Here is a 17,338-nt window from a genome sequence, read left to right as displayed (position 1 = left end):
GAAGCAACACAATCCTTTAGCTGCAGCTTGGGTAAATACGTACCAAAAATGTTGCTATATTGTATTGAAATTTGCTAACAATTTATAACGAATTCGTATACATACCAAAAAATAAAACAACACTCCCAAAAAGATTTAGTCGACGAAATACGTACCCAAAATGAACGCTATGAATGTATATCGGGTAGTATAGGAGAGGTATTTACCACATATATAGTATGTATATGTACTCAGTATACAATTATCGAGATCCCTAAACTGTGCTTGGACGTTCAGTTTATATAGTAAATAAGTAAATATGCAATTATTCACTCAATACGTACCCAGCTTTACGGGACTTAGCTTTTTTTTAAGCTTATCGGCTGAAAAGTGACTTCAAGTAGAAAACGCTTAAAGGTTACAATTTACAATTTGTCAAAAGTGAGTACATAGTATGTAGTTGTGAGCAGTAGTGATTGTTGATAGGCTTACCCCTAAATGGGCCCGATAATACGTGTACAGCAACACCACACCACACACCACCTGATGGGGGCCAAGCTGAGAGAGGAGCGCTGAGAAGTTACATACATTGGCTATATTTGTGTAGATTTGTACATACACTTGCAGAGTATATTATAAAATTGTGTTCATATTTGTAAGAAATTAAATGATTAGATTAGAAATCAGATTAATTTAAACTTCGTACAGATGGGTCGGACAAAAAATTAAATAATCCATTACTTATTTTAATAATTTTGAAGTCGAATTAAATGTAAATTCAAATTATGTAAATAAATAAATACATATGAAAATAGGTCTCATATAACCACATTTAGTTAAAATCTAATTACATTTTCAATTGAATAGTTTACTTTGCTAGCGTATTACTTCTTCGGTATTCCGAATATGTGTTTGCTTTCGTGTTTGTGTTGTTTCTATAATCATTGGTGGGCACATTGGGGATTATAAATAGAATTTAGTGGTTATTTGGGGGCTCTGGCTCTACGTACCATAAGTTTACAACTTGCCGGAGGCTGTCAAACTATTAAATAAATGTGTGCAATATTTTGCTTAAAAGAGTTTACAGTTTTTCGGTTTCAGATTACAGTTATTCGTTTATCTGTTCTGGTTTTTTTTTCTGTTAGTTTACACGGATGAAAATCAGAAGATAGAGATTAATAATATTTTACAAAAATATCTGCGATTGTTATAGTTCTTGTTGTCTATATGTATTTAAGTCGATTTATTAATTGAATAATAATGCAATTAGTTGTTGGTTTTTGCTGCTATCTGTGGCTATTATTATTTTTTTTTTTTGCTGTTTTTTGATTTGTTTGTGAATTTTGTTGTCTACTGTGGTTGTAATTAATGCTACGTACGTGCGCTGGACACTGTTGTGTGGAACTCAATCCGACTTCCTCATCATTAGATAATCATCTAGCGACGATACCGCTCGCGGGAGAACGATCGTCTCCGGCTGCCACCAAAGTTACCGCTGTTGCTATTGTTGTAGTTGCGTCGATCGCGTGGCGAACGCTCTCTGGACCGAGATCGACGTCTATCATTGCGGCGGTCACCTCCATCTCTTCCGCCGCCGCCGCCTCCTCCTCCGAAACGACCTCTATCATTGCGATTGTTGCGATCACGATCTCTACGCACATCGCGCTCTCTGTCACGATGATCCCGACCACTGCTACTATCAGTACCTCCTCCACGTCCCATGTTGCGTCCATCGGCATCCCGGCTACGTTGTGATGGCGCACGTTCGCCGTCACTCTCACGGGCACTGCCCCGATCGTTTCCCCGCTCGTTGGATCTGTCATTTGATTGTTTTTCCGCATCCCGTTGACGTTGACGCTCTCTGGAACGAGAGCGATGGACACGCGAACGTCGGTCCAACTCACGACCACCCACAAAGTAACGATTTCTGCCCCTGCCGTCCTCTTCGCGATCTGGTATCTTACCCGAGCGCTTCAATTCCGCTTTGCGTGGCGCCGCCGTCTTCTCCAGCTCGATCAATTTCTCTCGTATGGTGAGAAAACCCAGATGCAACTTACCACCAAAGTGGTCCGCCAGCCGTATGTCATTATCATGTATGCCTAGATAGGCGGAACACACCTCGCAGACGCGCAGCTTCTGCTGCTGATAAGTGGACGCTGGCATCGAGGTTCTGTATTCGTGTTCGGCTTTGATCTTTTTTCCACGCAACTCGTCAATTTCCTTCATCAGCTCCATGCTGTCTTCCACCTCGCCGGCCTCGCCCAGTGCCTCGGCCTTTGCTAGTTTCTTGCCAATTTCCTCGGCCAGTGAATGCACTGCGTTTGCTTTCTCCGCTACTTCGGCTGTCAATTCCTCCTGCGTCTCCTTCAAACGTTGCTTGGCGGAGTCTGTGCGTCGATCGCAGTCGGCAATGAAAGCTTGCAAATGCTCCATGGCCTCGATGTCGTAGTAGTAGTCGCGGGACTTGGACGCACTCTCGTAATCTGCACGAAAAGCCAGATCATGCACTTTGGGACACTCACCGAGATCCATGCGCGTGGATGCCAGTATATCGTGGGGACAGCAGTCCAGCAAAAAAGATTTGCAGACGCGTGCATCAGAGAATTTGAGACCGCGACCATCGTCCCCGTTGCGGGTGGTACCCATCAGTTGGTCCAGCATTGCACGCATCTGATCCGTGGCAGACATTTTATTGCTTGGCGCGCTCATTTTGCAGGCCTTTTTTTCTTAATTTTCTACAAGTTTTCTCGACTCAATTTTCACCGTGAAAAAATAAAATGTAGAGCTGTATTTCAATACAAAATAAGTGTGACCGCTAGCTGATTTGTCCCAAATACCTGTTACCAAAGGTCATATATTTGAACAGCTGAGCTAGTTCACTCTGTTAAATAGTGCTGCCAACTTACGTATGAAATACTAACTATTTTTGGCGGGAAGGAATTTGAAGACGAATGTAGTAATATTTGTAATTTACAATGTTCAATGCTATTATTAAAGTAGAATATAAAAATAAATGGGAAAAATGTGATTTCAGCAGCACTGGTTCCAAATAATTAATTTCAAAAGTAATTTACCTGCTTCCATACTTTTGAGTTGCAGTATTTTTGTATAGCTTTGTTCCTAACCAGCTCGATACTTGAAAAGCAGCATGCAACGAAATATCGACTGTGCAGTAACATCCCTGCATATAGAACTAGAATATAATCGATATCCATACGATAAACGTTTACAGTAGAGATTTTTGTTGTTTATTTCGTTGGCGTAATTTTTGTTTTAAAAATTAATTCTTTTAGACCTAAATATAATGTCCGATGATGACGATATCCAATACATCAAACGCCAACGCACCCTACACTATGGTTCGCTTGAAGAAACAGAACGAAAGCGTCAAACGAACGCGGCGTCTCTGGCCGGCACAACGCCGGCTGCAACAACAACAGCAGCGGGCACAACAACAACAGCAACTGCCGGGCAGCTCGAAGACATCGAATCTGACGAAGACTATGAGGAAACGAATAAGAAGTCCAGTAGCACAAAGGGTTTGCCTCCACCGACTGCTGCATCGCTAGCTAACAAAATCGATGATGATTATTTTGATCTGGAGACGGAAATGGAGCGCGACAAAGTTGCGTTGCTCGAGGAGTTTGAACGCAAGAAACGTGCACGTCAAATCAATGTGTCCACTGACGACGCTGAGATCAAGAACAATTTGCGACAGCTAAATGAGCCAATCTGCTACTTTGGTGAAGGGCCCCGCGGAGCGACGACGTCGCCTAAAGGAACTGCTCGCAAGTCTAGGTGAGAATGCGATCAATAAAAAAGCAGAGCGAAGAGGAGGAGCGCAAGACACAACAGCGAGAGCAGGAGGCTACCTGGTATCACGAGGGTCCTGACACATTACGTGTGGCACGTCTATGGATCGCCGACTACTCCTTGCCACGTGCTCGCGAGCGCCTGGAGCGCGCTAAGGAGGCACTGGAGGTGCCCAGTGCTACGCGGGCTGGTCGCATGGTCGAAATGCAAAAGAAGCTACAATCTCTGGCGCCGCTTTGCTCCCAAGTGGGTGACACGCGTCCCGTGAGCAGCGCTGCCTTCAACGAAGACTCGACGCTGCTGATGACGGCCTCGTGGTCGGGCCTTTGTAAGCTGTGGAGTGTGCCCGACTGTGAGCTAAAGCAAACGCTGCGTGGTCATGCCAGCTACGTGGGCGGCGTCGCATTGCGTCCGGGCGTCAAGGCGGACGAGGAGAATGTAGTAGCCATGGCCTCGGGTGGACACGATGGCGCTGTCAAGTTGTGGGGCTTTGGCAATGAGGAATCAATTGCTGATATTACTGGTCATATGCCGCATCGCGTCTCTAAAGTAGCGTTTCATCCGTCGGGTCGCTTTCTGGCCACTGCTTGCTACGACTCTTCGTGGCGTCTTTGGGATCTGGAGCAAAAGACCGAGGTACTGCATCAGGAGGGTCACGCCAAGCCGGTGCACTGTCTCAGTTATCAATCCGATGGCAGCGTCCTGGTTACTGGCGGATTGGATGCCTTTGGTCGAGTTTGGGATCTGCGCACTGGACGCTGCATCATGTTTCTTGAGGGCCACTTGGGTGCCATTTTTGGTGCAGACTTTTCACCGAACGGATTTCATATTGCAACTGGATCGCAGGACAACACTTGCAAGATCTGGGATTTGAGGCGTCGTCAGCCGGTTTATACGATTCCTGCACACACAAATCTGATTTCGGATGTCAAATATCAGCAAGATGGTGGCAGCTTTTTGGTCACGTGCTCCTATGATTCGACCACAAAGATCTGGTCGAACAAAACGTGGCAACCGCTAAAGACGCTGCAAGGACATGATAACAAGGTTATCTCCGTTGATGTCTCTCCCAATTCACAGTATATAGCGACGACTTCGTTCGATCGCACATTCAAACTGTGGTCACCTGATAGTTGATGATCACGCTGATCATTCAAATTCTATTCAAATTTCCATCTACATCGACATTGGCGGCTTATAGCCTCCGATCTGTTATAAGCTCATCTTTTGTATTTTTATTGTTTTCGTTAAATCACAGACAATAGCCCAAACGTTTTTTACCATTTTCACATATTTTTCGTTTTTGTAATGCAATTTGTTAATTTAGTTAGGCGAAACAATGCATTTCGTAAAATTAAGAACTTTGTATAGAAATTGTTAATTAAAAAACAACTTTTTGGTACAAATCAAAAAACACAATTTATTAAAGCTTTGGGTTGGGTAATACGGTATAAGTTTATATTAAGTTTATTTCATTTTAATTTAATTCTACCGTCTATTTCGAGCGCTTCATGTGGCCATTTATAGAATTAAAATAACAGCGCTTCGTGCGGCCATTGCTAGAACTCCAACTTTCGCGCGCAGTGCGGCCATTTCGAGTACTATAAACTACAACGCCATTTAGCTTGCAGTGTGAATTCGTAAATTCTAGTAGCTCGGCTTACAACCCGGCGAATTGGTGAATTGCATCTGTCGGCAATAATATATAATAATGGGATCTGAGCAGCGCCATCTACTGTAAGACTTGGTAAATGTAAAACCGGGGAATTCTATCTATCGGCAAAAATTAAAATGGTGGCAAGCAAGCATAGCCATCTATGAGAATTTTTTTTAAATGGATTTAATTTAGTGTCGCCACCTTTTGATTAATTTGTAATTAACTGTTCTCAGTATTACAAATTTAGGTGCTAGATGGCGCAGCATCAAAATAATTCACAATATTTTTAATGTGTATTATTTTAGATACAAACCCTGTGACAATGGGAATTTATTCTGCAAAGTTTGTATCGCCATCTATTATAATAACTTAAACAGTAAAGGTACTCAGTATTTTTTTTTATAAAATTTCAAAATTATGGTCATCAAACTGAGAATAGTTTTGTGATAAAACTCGAAATTTAGTAACAATAATCAATGTTTAGATATAAGCTTAAATGCTAAGCAGGTACTTAAAATTTGGCTTTAATATTGCGGTTTATTATCAGCAATATGGCAATAATATCACCAAACATGCAAAATGTATTATAATCAAACCGGTCATTGTTTATCGGGCAATTTAGATAAAAACAACGAAACTAGATCATTAACTGGCAAACGACTTGCATATTTAATTATAGATCAGGTTCGACTCGTGTCACAAACGATTGGTGCTCGTTCATTCGTTTCCGATGTGAAGATGGATGCCTTGGAGTTCTTTGTGCCATATTCTTCATGTCGGTGGCATGTAATTTTCTTGGTTGACATTGACTTCGTCTGGGGCTGCGGCCGTCTGCTAATTGAATACGCAAAAGGCCAGAAAGTTGTTAGTTATTATTGTTTACTTGAGACTCGTCTTTATGCAAATCAGCCAAGAGATGTTTTAATATCTAGTTGGGCGGAGGCGGAGACGATGGCATGTTGGAGTTCACCTTGCCCCGTCGACAACTTGGCGACGACCTAATCTGAATTGTTAAAAGTGCCTGCAACTGGCATTTATCCATGTTGTTTTACTTTTGAATATATTTTAATTGAATTTACAATTCCAGTTGAGCAACAGGTGCACTTAACGCCATTTGCATAGGCCTTGCCACATGCCGAACGGTGTCCAACAGATTTATAGCACAACAATGCAACGTTACGTATACGCAAGAGTGTCTGCATGTCTGATAGTAGTTAGTAGTTTAAGAAGCGGCGCAGCGTAGCGCGTGTGAAAAACAAAAATGCAGATTAAGCGTCAATCGAGGGGTTGCCCGGTTGGCCATTAACCAGATTACATGCCGGCCTATGCAGTGTCGCTGAAAGCCGTTTAAGCCCCACGAAATCGCCGATAACGACACCAGCTGAAAGTGCAATGAGTCGTGGATAGGCACGAGACAAGGGCGAGGGGAGGGTGTCAAAGAATTGCAACAGCAGCAATAACAAAGCGACCAGATAAACAGATGAATGCTCAGACTGCCAAAGAGGAGAACGAGTTCCCTCTGCTCTTGTTGCCGTGCTGTGCTGCGATGCTGTGCTGGCCACTAGCCACATGGACGTCGATGGTGCTTGAATAAACAATTGGCAGGCAGCAAACAAACCAAACGCTGTGTTCTCCACTGCAGAAGTAACAGTAACAGCAACAGCAACAGCAACAAATGGGGCCTCGATAAACGAGGCGCACTTTAAAATAAAGTTTGCATGCTGATAACGCGTGTTACACACATAGATATGCACACTCATGCACTCAGTGGCAGGCAGAAGGACACGAGCTTGCAATGACCGGCAAAGTTACGCATACGCCACATGTGACGCCTACGCTGCTCTTGCCACTGTCGCAGTTGCTGTCGACAGCGCAGTCGCCGTCGCAGTCGATGCCTCTGCAGCCGGCTAGCACTCTCTCTTTCTCTCTCTAGTTTATGTTCTCTCTGACTTGCTCGCTCGCATTGTGCCGGCTACAACAACTTGTATGAATGTGTTTTCTATTTTTCCGGCGTTTTTCTTTTGCTTTGCAACTTCAGCGTCAACACACACTGGCCTACGTCCCCCTTGTGGTTCCCAGTGCTCTCTTCCCTCTGCCCTGAAGAGTGCTTTTGCAATTCGTATCAACTGCTTTTCAAATTATTTATAGAATTTTAAATTAAGCGCAGGTGCGTCAGTAATAGTAATGCAGACACACAGACACCCCACACACACACACACATATACATATGCTTAGATAGTCGTAGCCATAGTTGTTTGGGCTACAAAATTATGCTCAGTTTTATTGCTTGCGAGTTTGTATAAATATTTAAGGCTACTGGCGAGGCACCTGTGGGAATGAGACAAACTAACACATGTTGCCAAATATTCTCGTATGCAGCAGACTCCCCTGCTGCCTGCCCCGTAAATGTGTACATATTTATATTTAATCTGCTTTGTGAATATTTTTATCAAGTGCGGAACTGGTGCCCAAAAACTGAGCAAAGAAATATGGCAAATTATCAACATTTGTATTTATTACATTTAGATTTATTTATATATTTTAATTACATAGGTATATAGCAAATGTGTTATCGGAAACATTTGTATATAGTGTGTTTTCAAACATCAACCTAAAAAGCCGCCAGTCAAAGCAACGCCACGGACAACCGCAACAGTGAAAGAAACAACATCAACAAAGGCAAAGCACAGTTAACGTCAGCGCCAACGCTAACGCCAACGCCAACGTCGCTGTCTGCGTCTGCGTCGCTGCTGCCACGCTGTGTTGGCCGCTCTTTGGCGCTGCTGCCACAGTCTCAGTCTCAGTCACTGTCTCAGTCTGTGTTGTGACGTTCAGCCAGTTGGGTCGTTCTCGTAGGCGGGCACCAACACACGCGAATATTCTGCCAGCGGCAATCAGGCGTGCGTTTTGCTTTCCTTTGCTTCGCTTCGTTTTGTCGTATTTTTGGTGTCTTTTGTCTCGTGTCGCTCGCTGTGAAGACTGAAGACTTCGCGCTGCAAAAAACTACGACTGGATACAAAGTCGGTCTTGAATGCGTTTTCAATTTCGTTTGTGATAATTCAAAGTGTGTGTGAGCGTGAGTGAGTGTTTGTGTTGTTCCCGGCTGTTGCTGATTATGCCTATGCACTTGTCCGTCATTCAGTCAGTCAGTCAGTCAGCCAGTTAGTCAGTCCGTGCTACTCCACTTTGTGTTTCCATTTGTGTTTTTTTGCCTTTGTGCATCTGCAGCCCGCGCATCATTTGCTTCTGTTTCCTTCTTTTTCATTGCGTCGCATCTTATTTGTTGCTGCTTGATTTCAGCTGACAGTCGTTGTCAACTGTTGTTGTTGAGTAAAAAGGCTTTTGTTTTAGTTGTTCGGCAATAAAATGCATAATTTATGTATGGCTCAATGCCAATGCCAATGTCGATGCGCATGGACTGTGTCTGCGGTAAACCGATCTCACTCACGATCCACTGACCGCAAGGTGGCGTGAGTGTGTGCCTGAGTGTGTGTGCGTGTGTGTGCTGTAACTTCGCATTGTCTGCATTGATTGCTAATTTTGTGAATTTGCAGCAGCGGTGAAGCAAAGTTCTTACATTTATTTATACAATAAAAGCATAAAATAAAATCACAAATAATAAAAAGAGCAAAGTGAAGCCCAAGTGAACGATAACGTCATTCGCATCCGCATCCGTATCTTTTCTGCGGACACAGAGAACGGCAAAGGCAAAGGCAATAGCAAAAGCAACAGCTACAGCTGCAGCAAAGGCGCTTGACAGCGGAACGGAATCGGAATCTGAATCGGAAGCAGATGCCCAAAACTATGCAGCATTAGAGATTGGCAAGTCAACACAGACAAGTGAACATTTGGAAATACACTCAACCGAAATCACATTCATTCATTCAACCAAGAGCTGAGGTAAGTCAACCGACCAAATCAACTATTTATTTTTAATGATTAGCAGCAATTTTTGGTCACGTAATAGCTTTTGTATACACAAACAAACAGCAAAAAAGAAAAAAAAAAACAACAATAATAAAACAAACACTTGAAGTCAGTTTCTAAACCGTTTTATGGGGCCTTTTAAATTCCATTTATATTCGAGAGACAATTGATCAATCCTTTGTCTATATTCATAATTGATATTTACCTCTAAACACAACACACAGTAATGTCTTCAATATGCACAATAGTTCAAGTTCCAGCAGCTGCAGCCGCAGTCGCTTCTTCTTCGCTGAATTCGCACGCTCCTATCAATTCATTCATTCATTCATTCATGCAATGCGATGACTATGAGTATGTCTGGGGAAAGGGAAGGGCAAATAAAAGCGACAAACGCGGGCTGTAAATAAATTATGCATATTTGTGCGGCTTATTTAAAAGTATATATTTACATATGACATCAAAGTACCGCAAATAGTAGACTGTCCAAATACCCTATAAACCATTCACACATAACTCTGGATGACATTTTACTGCTATGCTGCAAAGCACAATATTTGGACAATTTATATTCTGCCTCACACTTATCTCAGTTGTTACACATATGAGCAAACTGATATACTTTGTTGTAACGATTAGATCTGGTAGAGATTGCTCATCTTTGTTTTACGTTTGTTTAATTATTTTGTAAGAAATAGGAATTTCATTTTATCTGAATGATTTAGTTTAGTCAAAATGTGTTTGAAATTTCATATTTAAGTAAATGCTCTTCCCTTTTTGCCTATAGGGTATCTGCGTATCGTTGCGAATGCGACGGTTGCGCGTAACTGTGATTTTACGAAATCTGCACAGCCTTACTACACCAACACAAAAGCTGAACACATACATATGTACATATTAAATAAGATGACGAATTTGTTTTTGTAACTTAGATATCTTTAGAGTGTTGACTTAACAATCTATTCAGTGACTTCGTCACTGAAATGCACCTTGTCGCGTCAGTTGGATTGATTTATTAGGCATATTAAAGGCAGTTCAGAAACTTGTCTACGGTTTGATTTTAATTAACTGGGTTCAATTGTCATGCAAAGTGATTATCCATTCATCCAAATACAATTTTAATGAGTCACTAATCGCATAAATTATGAACTCATTAGTGTAATCTAAATTGCGCACACACACGTCACAACCTATTTACATGATGCAGCTTCGGCTTCACTTAACTGATTGAAAGAATCAAGTCACTGATTGCTGTTCATTTGGAGCCCTTGACAAGTGTCTATCGATATCACAACAAGTCGATAAATAAAATGATTGCTCGTGCTGACAGGCTAGACTAAATAATTGTTGTTGTCTGTTGCGAAATGTATGAACTTATTCGATCCACAATTGTGAAATACACATCTGCTCCTCATATGTTTTAGATACTTGCTCCAGTTGCTTATTGCCAATTCCTGTTCACAGTTATGACATGTGCCACATTTCATTCATGATCGCTTGACTCTCGCATTATTATTTCAATTTAGCTTTGCAATTAATCAAACGCTATCTGCTCCAACCAACACCTCCTCCTTGAGTGATGATTTATGATGCATTCAAAACTGAATTACTCGACAATTAATTCACAGTGATTATTATTTTTCTTGGTATGCGCAAATAGTTGCACAGATTTCAATGTTATCTGTGCGTATACTTAATGTGATATCAGTAATTATGCAATATTTGTATGCACAAGCCACAAATGCTTATCACACTCGCTTGTTTCTTGGAAAGTCCCACTCTACCTCCCTTTGGGATTTTGCAAAGCTCTTTCAGTAAACAGAATAGTAAAGTTTATGCTCGCTCCATTCAAAATACGGGCTTGAGTTTACTTATTTTAATTAAAATCGGATTCTTTCGTTCCCTTCTTTTTGCAGGTGAAACGTAAAGCAGGGCAACTTTTCACAACTTTTGCAGTGCTGGCATATAACGTACATACATATATATTTTTTAACTCTGACATGCATGACAATTTTGGGTCTTTGTTGGAGCTGTTCTTGTTGTTGTGTTTAATTCAGCAGTCAGCCAGCAGCATTTTTAGAAACAAGTGTACTTTGATGTAAGATACATACAACATCTGTATTTTGAGATGTGCACACTCGGTGCTAACATCAACACAAAGATTGAAATTGAAACGGGAGCGGGAACGTGAATGGGAATGGAAATGGGAATGGGAATGTGCATGGAAACGGGAATAACGTGATCGAAAACATCGAGCAAACTGTGGAACTAGCGCACAAACAAACAGTGTGCCAATTACCAAATCCAAAGGGTGTTTCCAACTGAACCCTTTGCTTGCTTTTGCACTCAGATTGTCACGGATGTGTGGGAGCTACGTGCCTGCAATTGCGTTGACATAGGATGATATAAATACATATATGATTCGCTAGAGTTCAGTTCAATTCCAATATGCATTCCCATTTGATTCGCAGTCTCGTAAATGTCTCCCGTAATAACTGCATTTAGAACTCGACAGAATTATGAGTCAGCTGCTCGCACTTCTCATTGAAAGCAAAAATATACAATTAAGAATTCGCATTCAAATTGGCGGTTAGCCTGCAATGCATGTAATTTGCCAGCGAGATGACACTTGGCTAAATGCTCTCAAGGGGCAAATGGCCCGATCTGGCGGGGAGTTGGGGCTGCTGACTCAGCCAAAAGTGACGACAGCGTCAAAGCAAATAAAAACAAATGTTGCAATAGGCAAAACTACTACGACACACAAGTCTAGAACACACATCTCGACATGCTCCCAATTGGGTCAGTTCTGAATGAATAGAAGCTGTCGTCCGCTCTGTCTGTTTGTCTTTTCTGATTGTCTTTCGTAGAGTTTACCCCGCGGGGAAAGCCGACACTTGCGAAATATTTAAATGGGGAACATGCGCGGTAGCCGATGCCGATGGCTAAGCAAATTGGACAACTTGTTGCTTGACGCGCTCAAAATTTGAATTAATATAATGAATACGACACCAGTCAATAAATGACTCTTTTTCCCTCTCCCCAGCATGTTGTATAAAGCTCCAGGCCAGAGACTATGCTAATTTCTAAATAAAGTAGCAGTTTGTGCTTTGTGCTTGTAGCTATATAAAAACGGCAAGCTCAGCGTAAATAATTTTTTTATTTTGAAAATGATCAAAAAATATGAGTCCAAGTGCATTGCAGTAGAACAGGTTTGGTGAATCAACACAACACAGCACAATACAGGAGAGTACAAGATATGGCATGAAATGAAATTGTTTACATTAATATCTAAATAGATTATGCGCATAATTGTTGAATAAGTTTCTGTCTTGGTAATTATGCGAAACTTTAGCTTCAGATATTTGTCGAGGGCGTATGCGGAGTTTGATTAACTTCACCGCCGGCCAACTTTAATCTGCATATCAATTTCTCTTTCCCACGATTAGTGAGGTTAGGTTCATAGTTAAGAGCAGCTGCTGCAACACCAAAGGCTAAACACGGAATGCTTTTAAAACATAAATAATAACAAAGTAGTCATTAGGTCGTATAGTTTATTAGATATTCTAAATTAGCCCAGCATTCCATAAATATTATGAAAATGACAGATGTAAAAAAGCGCCATTTTACAACATTGTAAGCTTAATAGTTTTGCTGGAATGTCATTTCGTCAGGGCTCGTTCGACCTTAAAGTCAGAATAGTGTATTCATTTACAAGTCATGTACAATTCCTTTACCGAGAATTGAGCAACGTGAGTTGTGCCCTTGCAACACACTCTGAACTGTTTGTTTAAATCGAAAACTTATGTCTGTTATTGTTACTGCATTGGCATTGATCCCGACGCACTTTGTGCCTCTTTGTTTGTGCCCCAAACAATGGTCATTGTCTCAGCTTGAGGATATGAAAGCGTATGCCTATACAGAAAAAAAAACAAAAGTTATAAAACAAATAAAACATAAAAAGTAAATCAGAACAACGCAAATTATCGTTTTGATTCATTTCGTAATAAAGCATAAACTGATTTATATTTCGTCTTAAAATACGTATACTTATTTTGATGGTTGTCGTTCTCAATTACCGAGTTGACAGCTGTGCGTTGCCTTTTAATTGCCCTTGTGCTGTCGCCACTAAAGACTTAATAACAGACACTTAACGTATGCAAAACGCTTAGCGCCGTCACCTGAGTCAGGCGCCTCTGTCGCTGTCGCTGTCTCTGTCTCTGTCTGACCCGCCCATCGTCTGAGGCGTCAGTAATTGTTTTCCCAGCAACCAGCAACCGGCAATCGGTAGTCGGTAGTCGGCAACCGGTAACCGGCATCCCACTCGCCCAGATTTAAGCGCATGTGCAGCGAGCACAACTCGTTAACTGGATCTGAAGCTGGACCAGATTGAAAGTTGAGAAATATTTGGCAGTTATCTGGCCACTTGGATCGCCAGACAATTAGCCAAATGAGTTGGCATCGACTTCGACTCGCGGCACTCGCAGCCACCCGTGCCAAAGCAAAAGCTGGCAAGTAATTAATTGGCATGCATTGTGATTCGCCTGGCGCCGCTTGATTTGGCGGCATTCCAACTTGGCAACGCAGATAGACAATCGATTGTAGCGCGATTGTAGATTGATAAAACTGATGCCAGTAGCTGAAGCCAGTAGCAAAGCGCGTAACGAATATGAAAACGACGACTGCGACTCTGAATACTAGTCCATCAATTAGGCAAGTCGACCGTGGAATACCCGGCAGTTAGAAGTGAATAATTTAACATTAAAGCGTGATTTGATAAAGAGATAAGCAACTGAATCGTTTCTTGAATTTCTTTCAAGCTCCGTCGCACGTTGAGTTTTAAATGTCACTCAAGAATCAAATCTGTTATTTTGATCTGCGTTAATTTCATTATCAAAATGCGTATCGAGACAATCACAACTGGTTTCTTTTTAAGGTACAACGGAGATGTAGCAAGTTTTCGAATTAAAACAGCGGGATACCTTTAAACCTTTTTTTTTGTTACCAAATTAGGTAATTCTAGCTAAGTATTAATGTGTCTGAAATTGAGGTGTTAATATTAACGGAATTTCGAGTTTTACTTGTACTTGAAACTGACTTGTTAAACCCTTCTGCTTCATTCATTACCGGGTATAAATACTGGTGCACTGTCGATTTAGTCATTTAGTGTAAATTGTCATAAATCTTGAATGGGCTTTAAAGTTTGCAAGTCTGCCTACCAAATCCTGTCTAAATGTCCATTTGTCCAGCTGTCAACTGGCAAATATGCAGACACAGTCTTGCTGCTCAGCTGCTACTTCTACATATTGCTGCTGGCGATTGTTGTTGTCCTCCAGCTGTTGGCTGTTGGCTGTTTGTCTGCTGCGAGTTCGAGGCAGTTGCAATTTATGCGAGTTATGCAAACTCATTTATTGGACATCAATTTGACGTAATGGGAATCAGAATAAATATATAATTTGTTAACAAACTTGTTTAACTTTGTGACTTGGCGATTGCTCAGCACTGATTTACTATGTCAGCGAGTGATTAAACTCGAGTTACCCATGTCGCAAAATGGCCCAATCAAATATTGAAGTGAATACCTCTACGCGATGCGACAGCTACTCAAATTACACTTTCAATGTTTCGAGAACATTCATTTCAAAGCGATCTTCATTAATTATTTTAGCGTGAACTTTGATGCGATTGCATAATTGGGTTGAAACAGATGCAGCCAAGTGGCGCATAGCATTTTATTTATTTATTTTTTTTTCGAGAAGAGTGTTTTGCTTTAATAACTTTGCGTCTGGCCACAAAAATAGCACATTGAAAGGCAACGGGGTAAAATGATTCGTTTTATCGCATGCTCGTCATAAATTCCCGTTTAATGTGAGATCTTACATAATATATATGTGTATATATATGTATATATATTTATACTCGTTTGCTTGCCCAAAAGAACTTTGCTTAAGTGCCATCAGGCAGCAATCTGCTTATCACATAAATTACCAAAGATGAGAGATGAGTGAGCGATGCCTCGATGTGTATGTGTACAAGTATGAAATAAAAATGAAAATGAGAATGAAATAAAGAAGCAAAGGCGAGTAATCTATCTGTTCGTACAAAATAATAAACATTAAATCATTTCTATTGTAATCTCATTATTTAAGTATTCACATACATACATATTTCTAGGCCTACTCTCGCATACATATGCAAATAGACTGTGACTTTGCTTATGACACTGAACTAAATAGTCGAGCTACTACGGGTATTCATCGCAGACACCCGACGAGTACCCATGTGCTTGTTTCTCCCCCAACCCCCTTTCGTTCTATACGTTTGCACATATTTGCTGGAGTACGTAATTATCGCTGACACGTCACTTGTTGTGTCTGTCAGTAGCTGGAGGCCGAAATATTCGTGCCTCCATTTCAATGATGCTCACAGGGCCTAGATGAGATGCCTATGGCCACACGATGGTGTAATGACTGCCACTCGATTGACTCGAGGGACTCGAGTGAGCGATGTGTATGTGACTTATCGATGCCCATCGTGAAATAACTTCCGTTTCCTGCTCGTCCAGCCTCTGCCCATTGCTCATCCACATCCCAGGCATAGTCTGTCATGCAGTCTTCGTCTCCGTCTCCGACTCGTCGCTTTCTCAACTTACCCTAGCGACAAAAGCTATGTTGCCAATAGGCAGTCAAGTGCCAATCGTATGACTCAACAACAACTAGGTACTTGACCTTTGAAGTAGTTCTCTCCCACACACACACTCGCACACTCGCACACATTATTAACCCAGCTCCCTTAGGCTACTAGCAACTGACTCCTGGTTACAGGTTGAACAAGCCACTTCGACTTGCCTCACCTCGTCCTCAGCTGGATGGCAATCACAAGCAGCAGACAAAATGAGTATTAACTTCCGTCGTGTCAGCCAGCAGCTAATAGAATTTTTGTCTGTTTATACTACTCTCTGTCCTCTGCCCTGGACAGAGCCATTGATTGCCAATCAACTTCAGTCAAATTAGTTTTCCCATCGAATTTGTTTTGTTGCGTTTACGTTTGCGTTGCGTTACATTTTCGTTTTATTGCGCTTTATTCAGATTGGCAAAGCATCGTCGCCTTTAGTAGCTGCAAAATTTGCAAGTGGCTCAGCTGCAACACCACTGATAATAGCCTACAACAACAACAGCCATAAATTGCCATAAATTTCGGTTACTTGTATACGCGTCCAATCAGCTAGCGGCACACAAGGCCTGAGGCTTCGGCATATCAGTGATATCACGCATACGCCAGAGTGGCAGACGCTCTTTCGAGTGCGTATACAAGTAAGCAAATTGCGGAAGTGCTGTAGAGAGATTCGCAAGAATTGGGTTATACCTAATACTGCGTCAATAATTGGTCAACACATTCTGAGTTTGCTAAATGAAATGGAAATACAGCACAAAATTCAGCTGTACTTCGACTTATTTTTATACCACGTAGTTACATTTTGAATTTCTAGTAAAATAATATATATTATGGAAGTTCCATTGTTCATTGGGAATTTTAAAGTACTGTTGCAGTTCATAATAAAAAATATGAAAAAAAATTGATTTTTAAATTATGCGATACGATATACGATATACGCGTATATAAAATTTGATTTCGGAGAAATTGTGTATATATAAATACATATAAAATTAGTATATAGTCTGAGAATCCATAGAGTATTGAATGCAAAACAAATTCAAATATGTATAATAAGCAACTTCTTAATAAGTACTTCATTAAAGAGCGTACAAAGAATTTAAATTTGAGATGCGTGACATTTTGTATATTTTAGAGTAAGACAAGGTTAAAGCCTTTTAAGCTCTTTTACGTCATTATTGATATGATATATTTATTTGATAATCCACTTGACATTTTATGGAGTGTCAGACTTTTGATAGGCGTCATATGCGAGGCACATGGATTAGCAAGGTCACTTTGTACGTTGAAGCA

The 17,338-nt window shown here is 41.2% G+C and overlaps 3 protein-coding genes across 3 annotated transcripts in view; 2 read left to right on the top strand and 1 right to left on the bottom strand.

Annotated features, from left to right (window-relative positions):
- Positions 1–1,207: 1,207 nt before the first annotated feature.
- On the bottom strand, positions 1,208–2,799 carry LOC133842002 (putative RNA-binding protein Luc7-like 1). The gene has a single exon (XM_062274887.1). The coding sequence runs from the start codon at positions 2,686–2,688 to the stop codon at positions 1,417–1,419; it is 1,272 nt and encodes a 423-aa protein (XP_062130871.1). The 5' UTR covers positions 2,689–2,799; the 3' UTR covers positions 1,208–1,416.
- Positions 2,800–3,185: 386 nt separating this feature from the next.
- Positions 3,186–5,182, top strand: LOC133842462 (U4/U6 small nuclear ribonucleoprotein Prp4). Its single transcript, XM_062275554.1, is given in 3 exon segments — positions 3,186–3,727; positions 3,729–3,794; positions 3,796–5,182. Coding segments are annotated over 3 exon segments (1,644 nt in total). The 5' UTR covers positions 3,186–3,283; the 3' UTR covers positions 4,930–5,182.
- Positions 5,183–8,260: 3,078 nt separating this feature from the next.
- The window catches only part of LOC133839868 (collagen alpha-1(XVIII) chain), a 56,698-nt gene continuing 47,620 nt past the window's right edge, over positions 8,261–17,338 (top strand). The window contains 1 exon segment of the mRNA XM_062271488.1: positions 8,261–9,349. The gene's annotated coding sequence lies outside the window, so the exon portion shown is untranslated.

The sequence above is a fragment of the Drosophila sulfurigaster genome, chromosome 3 (assembly GCF_023558435.1).
Source record: "Drosophila sulfurigaster albostrigata strain 15112-1811.04 chromosome 3, ASM2355843v2, whole genome shotgun sequence".
NCBI lineage: Eukaryota > Metazoa > Arthropoda > Insecta > Diptera > Drosophilidae > Drosophila > Drosophila sulfurigaster.
The sequence above is the reverse complement of the archived record's forward strand: the minus strand, read 5'-3'. Positions and strand labels throughout refer to the sequence as shown.

Excerpts from the sequence above, each read along its gene's own strand:
- LOC133842002 (XM_062274887.1), bottom strand. The coding sequence starts at position 2,688 with ATGAGCGCGCCAAGCAATAAAATGTCTGCCACGGATCAGATGCGTGCA.